Raw genomic sequence first — 10,940 nt, forward strand, 5'->3', positions numbered from 1 at the left:
TCTTCTTTCTACTGACTGCTTCATACCAATTAAGCGCTCGAGTGATTCAACGCTTCTGCAAGCCAAGAAGAGTGAATTTCATCAAAGCATTGCAACCCTTTGAACGACTGAGCACAGACTCCGTTGTTATTAGTTTTATGAAACAAGTACTTACCATTACCGATGAATCCTCACGTTTCCCCCTACCGTAACATGGTGAATTGTTTGATAGAAAAAAGGAAACAAGCCAACCTCAGCAGTATCCTGTTACCACTCCGCCGTAACAAACGTGTGTAAATGATCTTCCCCATGCGGTTGCGCTAACCTACACGCACACGGCGCCCACCCTAAAGACGAATTACGAAACTTTTTGAAACTGCCTATAGCATAAATATTAGAAGGGAAGATTGTTATGTTACACTGGTCAACAATTTTTCAAAAATGTTTTGCTTCCGTTAAGAAAACAATTGATTCTTATGTATTTTTGGACGCTGAATCCAAAAATGTCGGTTAAAATTGCTGATTAGCTCTAGTTTAAAAGATAAAATTTTTTTTCATTTTTGTATCTTGATCTATATATGGCAAGCCTTGGTGCACTTTATTGAACACAACAGTAACAATCTACAAACAGTGTAATAATTGCATGCGTTTATATTTCAGCATAGCATATGCAACAAATAACTGCCACTTTCCAAATATAAATTTCTAATCTATTTTATCTGTTATATTCCTTTTGGCCTGTAACTCGTATACGGTTAATGGAGCATCCCTAGATATCATCCAGCAAAAGTGAGCAAGCATTGATTGATTCTGTTTTCCATGGTACCTCTTTTGCATTGAAGATATGCATTGGTGAAATCGCTCACCATGCTAATCACTAACATCTCCACAGTTTGGTGGAAAGATCCAGGTGCAAGTCCAAAAAGTGTATTTTCAGTGACATATTGCACTCCATGCATCTGTATGCTTTAATGAGATTTACACCAATTGCGTGTAGTTGTCAGCTCTTTTGTTCCCCAAGAATTTTGTGGCCAGCAACTTAAACGCTTCCCATGCAATTTTCTCTGTCAAATGACACTTGATCAAATTTACCGTCTTCGAAGATGATGATTCTGCCAGAAGATTCCATTGCTGTAGTCTAGAGCTAAAGTCTAGAGCTGAAGTCTAAATTTCTGATTTAACTTTTGGTAGTTCCAAATCCCGGATAAGATCGTGCAATTCATTTTGAGTTATAAGGTGTGGTTCTTTGGAAGATAGTGTTTCAACGTAACGTGAATTCTTTAGGTACCTCAGGAACAGGAAGTAATTCTCCATGCGGTACGGGACGAATTGCTGATGGAATATTTGTGTATTGAATACTTTGCTTCTTATTTCTCGACAAATCTTTACAAACCGGGGGGGGGGGGGGGGGGGGGTCGTGCAAAGGTAGTAATCGCTAATGTGGTCAGTAGGTTCTCTCAAAACCATTGGAACAGCAAAGGGCATACATTTTCTTTTTCCGTTTAGCCATTGCCAAAGATTTGCACCACAGGAGTTACAGCATATGTGAGGGGCCCAACTCTTGTCCTGATCACCAACTTTACATCCAAAATACAAGTTGAATACAAGGTTTGCTTTCCTGACCACAGCCGTTATACTTCGCTTTTGTGAAGAAAAAGTTATTTCACCACAAATCTAGTAGAAATTGTCTGCATTTTTTATGCATTTACGAGGCATCTGCAGAAAGAGCAGTTCAGACTACACACATGAAGCAAGCAAACAACCCAACTCAAACATACGTCAAAATAAAAATAATATGAATAGAAACGTCATCTACCTTCAAACAAATATATTAAGTGCCCAACTCTATCTGGCAGATGCTACAACAGATAAACGCACACTTCTTTCCGCGTTAGCAAGTAAAGCACATTTTGGCATGGTGCCATATCTCAAAAACTAGAGCTAATCAACAAATTTAAAGTTGATATTCGAGATCAGCGACCCCAAATTAGCCAAGATTGACCTCATTCGTTTCAGAAGCAAATTGGCTGTTGACCAGTGTTATTATTTCGTAAGGTGTTGCTTGGTTTCAAAATCTAATCGTGGCGAGCATAACTGTATTGTTACGTAGCCGTAAGTTATTGTCTGCATAGCCACTTGTATACGAATACTAGCTACAGACGCGTTAAAGCAATTATATCATGTGGAATTACCTTAAACTTTTTGTTGCAGGCCTACCTGTAGATACATGTTGAGGTTAATTAAAACCGAAATGCAGGTTTTTTCGTCAGCTTATTACAAGCATGGATTTTCGAATGGATTTTCATAACACAGAAGTAAAAAATTAACAAAAATGTTTTCAGCCAATTTAATTCGAAAACAAGCTTTAAAAGATTTTCAAAATCAAAATTCAACGAAACAAACAGAAATCGGGCAAAATCTGAGACTAAAATTCAAAAATTCCCTTTCAAGTCCAGCTCTGTATAGCAAGGTCGTCGTCTGGCAACCCTGGCTAGATGTCAGGGCACGTGCCGAGCAGTTATTGTGCCGAGCTGTCAACTAAAACACGAAGGCCAGGCTTTCCCTTGGAAATGCGGTAGATAGAAAAATCGGAAATGACAAAATATGCGATTTGCGATTTGCTCTTCCGCACCACTGTCACAAGAGAAGTAGAAAAGGTATAAAAAACAAATGCAATGCCTTTTGTGTCAAACAGCTAAGAAACAAAGTGAGTTTAGATTATTTTTAGCGTCACGACATAATACAAAACACAACAATTAATGTTTAGTATGCTGTGGTGTAATTCTCACTAAAATCGGTTTTAGCACTTTCACAAAAGGGGAATAACCTAGTTTTCCAACGTTTAAAAGTGCATACGACAGCAATCGTGTTTACAATCAAGTCAAGCGCCACCGCGTTAAGCCAGCTGGTTTGCAAAATTCGCTTTGATATCAGTATAATCACAATGCACATCAGTATGTTTGTAAATATACATATGGAGGTACATATCGCTAAACGGACGACCATCTTGTGAATGTCCTTCTTTAGCCTAAAGAATAATATGTCGGATACTTTCACACCGTCCTCGCTTCTCAATGGATGAACAAGGAGATAAAACAATAAAATTTGAAATGCAAAAATCGCAATTATAAACGTGATTAGTATCGGCAGAATGTCATTAATGTCACCCAAAGACGAACAATCACCAACTTTAGATTGAAATGCGCACATAAGCGCAGATAAACAGATGTAGATCCCAACAATGACGACACTACTCACAACCCTGTGGCATTTGCCTGATTTGTCGGCGAGCAGTTCGTCCGAATAGAACCTTCTTTGTCTCACCCACAAAATAGTATAAGTTAGAGAAAGGCCAACCCAGTAAAACGACCCACCGACCCACAACATGATCTTGTAAGGATAAGTGGGCAGTACTTTAAGCAGAATGGTGGTGCAGCATAAGCAGGTAAACAACGCCTCAACCAGGCATAGATGGTTTAATTTCGATATATTTTTCCGGTTTCTTGATTTCCAGAAGAAAATTGCAAGTGCGGTCAAAATGTAAATCGAAATGGCTTCGAGAACAGCTGCAATAACTAACGACCAAACCGACGAATAAAAATGGCATGTTGTTGATTTTATTGTTGCTGGTTGGCTCGTCAAGGATGACTGATTCCAATCCAACGACAGATTGTCCATTTTAATATATTTTCATTAACAAAACCATCCTGGTATAGATAAATACAACAACTTGTTGAATCGAAAGTCATTAACAAACAGCTAAGCTTATAAATTTCCAGGTGCTTATTCGCTGGGTTTTAAATTTGAGTTTTAAAGAAACAAAATAAAACATTTCAAAAAAAGTTGACAACAGAAAATGTTAGAAAAATATTTGAATCACTGAATTTATGGTTAATTTTAAATTCTCAAAAATAGAAGTACTTTGTCAATTAACATATGCACTGATCTATCAAATAAAGAGCAAAAGCACTTAGATTGAAATAACAATAACAAAAAAAAAAGACTTGACCATGTTATAGCCGGTTCGCAGTGTCACTGGGTCGTTTTATATATAATTAGATTAATTACCTAGTTCAGTGACGAAATAATCCAAACCCAGCGCCGCAAATAAAACGTTAGGCATCTTTTTCTAATTTCTTTAATAATAATGTCTTTGCTACAAACTCGCACAATGATCCAAAAATGTCAAAATTGTAGACAAACTCTATTCTGATGCTGCTATTTCCGGTATAGCGGAGTTATTTTTGTGAAAATAGTTGCTTCTTGCCACTGAGTCACGTCTACACAGTAAACCCCACTCAATGTCTATGCAATAAACCATCGGCAACCATAGCTAGCTGCTAGTCGCAGCAGTTGTCGCTGATACGGAGCGAACGATGATTTTCCTCATATAAATTCACCGCTTATTAAAACAACTTGACAGGAAAGCTGTCGAAAAGTGGCCCCTGCTGTTGGCATTCCTGAGCTTTATTAAGCGATGTTTACTTTAATGATCTGAGCGGTTTCTCCAGATTTATTTAATACTTCCCAAAACTGAAGGGCAAACTTTTAAAACTATCTTAAAATATTGGAATATCAGCAAATGTACTTTTTTGCGATGCTACCTTTTGGCATAGATATTGGCTATCTACGCTATCCTGTTTCCACTTACTACACAATGTTTCCTGTTCACAAATTGACGTGAATTTCCTGCGTTGAAGTTTGTTATATAGTTGAAGGACTTCTGGCTGATCTGTTCCCTGTGTGGCTAAAACGTAGTCTACAGAAAAACTATAAACAAGACGGTTGATAGTTAGGCAAGTACAGTCGCTATTTAGAAATTTTTACTCGTCAAAACACTAGACAACCCTCTAATTGTCATTCATGTCTTATTTAAAATAGGATTTAACATAATCGATCAAACTGCGATGGAAAACCATGTTGCTGAAACGTGCTGGGCACTTGCTCGCAAATACCAGTAACGATTTCTAATCAATTTGTGGAAAAAGGTGCCCAACAGGTTACGCAAAGTTAAAATCAATACTGAATTTAGCGTCTTTAAACTCCTGACAGCAAGTGCTAACCCATGCGATAGTAGCTAATTTGTGCACAAGCGAAAAAACTTAGCTTTCATGAAAGCAAATTTTGTACTCGTATAGGTATTCCTGATGGTTTTGTGCAGGAAGAAAATTATGTCTACACGTACTCAGTTTATGTACGCGTAGTCAGACTGCGTACACAGTTGTAAATATTTGGATAAATTTAAATGCAAATTTGATCTGTTGATAAATATTATAACCAGTTATTGCTAATTCTAAACATGCATGCGCAGAATTCGATTAACGCTTCTGAAGTGTAAAAACTATCGCTTGATTTAGAAATACTGTATAAACTGCCTTTTAATTTGGCTACTAACGATGAATTATTAGTCAGGGGGTCCAACGCATACGGCAAAAATTGTGTTCTCCTGAGGCCGAGCTTAACTTCCGGGTTAACTGGCAAATGCCAAAAGTTAGCCTTTTGTACTTCACATAACCCAGAAGAATTGCAGTTGATGGAGAACCATTTTCAAAGCGACGTAGATATTTACATGCCTTCGTAATATTCGATTTAATCATTAGAAGGTTAGTTATTTACACAACTTGCGAAACATGCTAGCTTTGCTTACTTGATACTTCAACCGGTTAATTTTTCTTATGCACTAAAAATAGACTAGAAGCGAAGAGTCATCATATTGTCATAAACAGAAAGTAACGTCGATATTACTTATTCCACAAAAGGAAAAATGGTTTAAAAAAATCTTTCATATTTCCACATCCAACTACCTAACCACTCAAACTATTATGAGACACGCAGTAGATTAAAAGAGTCTCCCGCTGAATTGAATTGAAAAACCGGCAATTCACATTACCCAGTACAGTACTTAGTTACCTTCGCTACCACCACCAGCGGCGTTTCCCTGAACGATTCACCCTCAGGTGATTATTATTCAAGTCCCAAGAGAGGAAAATATTTGCGTAAGCCCTGGAAGGACAAAAGTGCAGCTTAATCTGTGCCTTATTTCTTATGCTCACGACGCCATTAACTGATACAGCAGATATCAACGCGCGTTTAAAATTGTATACACTTATGCAACTTTACCTGGGTACTTTTTTGACTCCGATGGTCAGGCCAAAAAAAAATGATTAGCGCATACGGTATATACATGTAATTGCAAATACGTAGGTAAAGTTATGTGCATGTACGCGCTCAAAATCGCGGTTTTTGACTTTTATGCCCAATCGGGCAATCATAGACCGCTTTCTCGGAAATCGTTACCTCCCAATATGTCACAAGAACAACAGCTATTTCAACTTTGTTTTGAAAACCACTTCCTTGTTGTGTTGAGTTGCCGCCTGCGCTTGTAACGCAATCTACGTCGGCTGGTACATTTAAGCCGGGACATCTAGCGCCATGGATAACTTGAATCAATACTAAAATGCTGCTTTCAGCGCCACGAGTGCAGAAATAGACACTTTTATTTAGCCTACTAATAATTAAAATGTTTCGGACTATATTTCAGTTCCTCATTAAAACGAAATTGACTGAAAATAAACAGAATACACGAAAATAGGTCACGCGATGAACAATATGAGTAGCAGTTTTACTGGGTAGCCTACTCATAGTACAGCAGCACTTTTACTCACCTCTTTTTGTTTGATACCGTTATGTTTCAAAATCTTGATGCGGGATTGGAGTATAGTCCAAACCAAACTAGTTATTTCGTTTAGTAATTAGGTGTACCTATTTCTCCACTCGTTGTGTTGATAGCAACATTTTGGTATCGCAATGCTATTTTATCTCTTCTCAACTTATACCAACTCGAATATTGTAAAACATACACGCTCACGAGGAAGGTCCAAGCTTTGAGGGATTATTACAGCATATCTGCTTCCCATTCAAACCCATACATGGACGCGTATTTCTCCACCAGAGCACTCGACTCGACAACGCCCAGACTGTTCTATAGCCCTGTGTAATCTATTAAATTATCGAGGGCAAAGGGCAGGTGTTTAATCGTTATACCCCATCAATTTTTTTCTGCAATGGCAAAGGCTCTATTTATCTTTCGCACTCATTGTGCGTGTGTGCGCGCATGCGGCTGTTAATGGAAAACGGATAGGCTGAACAATTCTGTGCTGCTGTTCCCACCATTCTACAACATCTGAAGGTCTGAAGAAAGGCAACAAACGCGACTTGATACAACGAGATCATAGGATCTTTTCTGTTCTGGAGATATCTTCCGAGTTCAGTAACAAATTCGTCGATAAACTGTCTCTAGCGTTAACAGTTACTCTGAAACTGCTGTCAAAGACGATTGACTGGACACCACGAAGTAAAGCCCCTTGCCTTATTAATTTGAATTAAAACCGTTGCACACGTACGTGACATACCAAACACTAACAATTGTGACGCAATCATTAGTATGAAATCGACTGTAACGTGGCATCTCAGTCCGCTGCGGAGTCACGTTGTCGCATTACTAGGCATTAGACAGATATTCCACTTAATATCATGGTCCTGCTATTACTGTTCTTACTGTGCAGGAAAATAACAGAATGAGTCACCCACGTGAACTAAGTTGCTGTAAGGCAATGACGTAACAAGGGGAGGCGACAGGTGAAATACGATACACTCAATTCCTTTAAATGCAACGTCTGCCTGCTCAAATAACTCAGTCACGTGTTCAAAACTGCCACGATAAAAGAAAACAAAAGATTTTGGATCGTATTAGCAGCAAGTAACATTACACCATTTTAACATTCAGCTACACTAAACCAATTTTTGTACCTGTACGCGCTTTTATGCTGTAGACTAGTTTTCGCATAGTATTAGTAATGTATTTTACTATAACCCGTCATTTTGTAGGATATCAATCATTTTATTTTTCGTCATTAACGTGGTGGGGACGAAAAAAATCAATGCCTGTTGATACTAACATGCGCTAATGCATAGAAAGAATTTGTCAAAATAAAGCCTTAAAAAAGATGGATGAAAATAACAATGGAAATAACTTACTGATAACGACTAGCACGTTCACTAAACTCAACCAGGTATTTCGAAAACAACCAACGTTTTGGTGAATTTGTGCAAATAACTGGATTATTTGGCGTCAAAAACCTGGCCGCCGTACGTTCGTAAAAGGCACTTGCAGAAATACACAGTGAACCGAGAAGGAAAACTTTCATCTGTATTAAACAAAGTAATTAAATATAAAATGAAGTTTTAAAGTTATTCAACTAAAAAATGAAGTTTCAAGTTGTAAGCTAGATCTATGATTACAAGCGTATTTTGACGCAGCAACTTGCTGGCGTACAGTATCTAAGATCTTATAAATTTCTACGTCCAAGTCCTAGGACAAACAAAACCATATAATAAAGAAAATTTTAAATGGCATTTAATAAATAAATAGTCATAAAGAATAAGACGGATAAAATGCATTATGTCGTCAAACGTTTTCAGAACGAAAAGAGATTTGTTCGTTTTCTCCATCGCTATTCCCAAGTTTGAGGTCAATAGGTTTGCAAAAGGGGAATAACCTCGTTTTCCAGCTTTTAAAACTACACACCATAGATATTGTGTTTCCGATCAAATCGAGCGTGACCACGTTATACCAACTGGTTTCAACTATTTCCTTTAATACGAGAAATATCATGCCTGACGTCATTGTAGTCGTAATTATACACACGGCGGCACAAATCGCTAAACGTACAACCATTTTGTGAATATCTTTCTTTAACCTAAAACGCAATATGTCAGATGTTTTTACACCATCCTCACTTCTCAATGGATTCACTAGAAGATAAAACAATAGCATTTGGAAAACGAAAGCTGCTGCTATGTACGCGACTAATATCGGTAAAATATCGTTGATATCGTACGAAGTCGCACAAGTTCTGCCATACGTTTTAGATACAAAAGTGAACACAAGTGCACCCAAACAAACACAAATTGCAATGATAACAGCGCTACTCAAAATCCTGTGGCATTTCCCAACTTTATTTGCCAGCAATTTATTGGAATAAAATCGTCTTTGTCTAGCCCATAAAACAGTGTAGGTAAGACAAATGCCAAGCCAATAACACACTGCCTCGATGTAATCCAATGCATTAAATGTATCCTCCAGTAACAAGGCGTATAGATTGCTTGTGCAAAGCAGGAAAGCGATGAGTGCTGAAAGCGAGCATAAACGGTTTAATTTCGACACATCTCTTCGGTTTCTAGTCCTCCACGAAAATATTGCAAGTGTCGTCACCAAGTATATAGATAAAATCTCGAGCAGAACTGCAACAATCGCCGACGAAAGCATATAATTTAGGCACTTATGCGCCGGTCCAGTCGTTGCTGACATGTTTGTTACGAATGATTGATTCCAAGCTGACGACGGAGTCCCCATTACAGTTAGATGCCGTGTACTGACTTGCTTTATACACTGACATAACCAAGATGGCAAACAAAAGGCACCTCTACTGTTTCAGTCGATGAATGTTTCCATTAGAAAGTCACAAGCAAAAAAGTTACATCTTGTTTATAGTCATCGACAAACACCCTTGTCTAAGCCGGAACAACAAAAAAGTTAAGCTATGGTATTTAAATGATTTATTCAGATATCAAGATTTCACACTTATCCAGATGTTATCAATGTAACTGAGTAAGTAGCGTTGTCTGGGGTAGCGTCACGCTCTCGTCCCAAACGCAGGAATATCTCTACATGATTGCTAATTCGTTTTCTTTTCGTGAAACCCTGTAACATTTTTCTTACTTTTGTTTGATCAACAATCACCTTAGGTCTTAGTTCGTCACCGAATATCCTGCTACAAATCACCACTTTGTGCTCAACTTGCTACTCTCGGCAGCCAAGTAGCCATTTTCGTATTTAGGAAAACGATTGCATAGTTTGATTTAAATTAGATGACCTGTCAATCTTCAAATGTTTTGTCAACTTTTAGGGACTGAATGATTTAAACACGCGAGGGTTGCCTGCTGGTTTACAGTTTTCTCAAGAACTTGCGATACACATGCGTCGTTTTAACTTCACCAACTACCTACCAAAAACTTATTAAGAAAACACCCAGCAGTATATAACGACATAAAGCTATAAATGTTAGGGCATCAACGTTATGAGGAAGTTGTGGCATCTTGTGAGCTTTCGGTTTTCGGAAACTTTGGTTGACGTTTTTTTCTAACACTGTACAGTATATCATCTTCCGGCTGTTATTTTTACAGTTGTGGATCAACACCAAGACATGAGTCGTTACAAGAAAATTTTTGCTAAAGTCCACCAACTGTTACAGTTCCTGTTTTTTGGCAATATATTTTGTACTGCGTTTCAAAGCTATGCTCGAGGATGCTTCTTTAGTGACGTTTAGTGACTTGGAATTTGGCACTTATAAGAAGGGAAAGTTGCAAGCTATCCACCTATGGCAGGGGTTCCCAATCTTTTCACGATCTCGTACCACTTGGGCACCCTGTAATGTCAACAGGTACCACTTCTTGCAGATCAACCCATACGTGTCAAACTCCCGGCCCGCTTTACAAAAAAACTTGGCCCGCGTAGTTATTTCATACATTGAACTATTTCCGGCCCAAGAGATCATTGTGCAGTATAACTTACTTTTTTCAAGCAAGAAACAAAATTATAACAAATCGCACAATACAGTAGCACAGCAGTTGCCCCACCATACCATAGAATAAATAAATTTGTAACCTGGGTTACAACAGAAGAATAATTAAAAATAGCCCAGTCATAACTGTTCTTATTCAGCAACCTCAGTTTAATTTTGGCTAGTCTAATAGTACGGCACTTTTCAATATGGCCAAACTTTCGGATGCTATTTCTAATTTTAACTTTCAAATGCATGGTTTCATTTACATTTTTTATGCAGGCTACCTGTAGTACGGTTGCGTTTGACAGAATCTTATTACTGCATATCTGCGTATGA

At 38.0% G+C, this 10,940-nt stretch overlaps 2 protein-coding genes across 2 annotated transcripts; both read right to left on the reverse strand.

Moving 5' to 3' along the window:
* Nucleotides 1-2,310: 2,310 nt before the first annotated feature.
* Nucleotides 2,311-3,704, reverse strand: LOC143462244 (uncharacterized). Its single transcript, XM_076960324.1, has one exon. It carries the CDS (start codon nt 3,655-3,657, stop codon nt 2,743-2,745), a length of 915 nt encoding a protein of 304 aa, XP_076816439.1. The 5' UTR covers nt 3,658-3,704; the 3' UTR covers nt 2,311-2,742.
* Nucleotides 3,705-8,244: 4,540 nt separating this feature from the next.
* On the reverse strand, nt 8,245-9,536 carry LOC143462527 (uncharacterized). The gene has a single exon (XM_076960731.1). The coding sequence runs from the start codon at nt 9,392-9,394 to the stop codon at nt 8,447-8,449; it is 948 nt and encodes a 315-aa protein (XP_076816846.1). The 5' UTR covers nt 9,395-9,536; the 3' UTR covers nt 8,245-8,446.
* Nucleotides 9,537-10,940: the final 1,404 nt, after the last annotated feature.

The sequence above is a fragment of the Clavelina lepadiformis genome, chromosome 6 (assembly GCF_947623445.1).
Source record: "Clavelina lepadiformis chromosome 6, kaClaLepa1.1, whole genome shotgun sequence".
Classification (NCBI taxonomy): Eukaryota; Metazoa; Chordata; class Ascidiacea; order Aplousobranchia; family Clavelinidae; genus Clavelina; species Clavelina lepadiformis.

What these genes read in the sequence shown, in the direction of transcription:
- LOC143462527 (XM_076960731.1), bottom strand. Translation starts at nt 9,394, where the DNA reads ATGGGGACTCCGTCGTCAGCTTGGAATCAATCATTCGTAACAAACATG.
- LOC143462244 (XM_076960324.1), bottom strand. Translation starts at nt 3,657, where the DNA reads ATGGACAATCTGTCGTTGGATTGGAATCAGTCATCCTTGACGAGCCAA.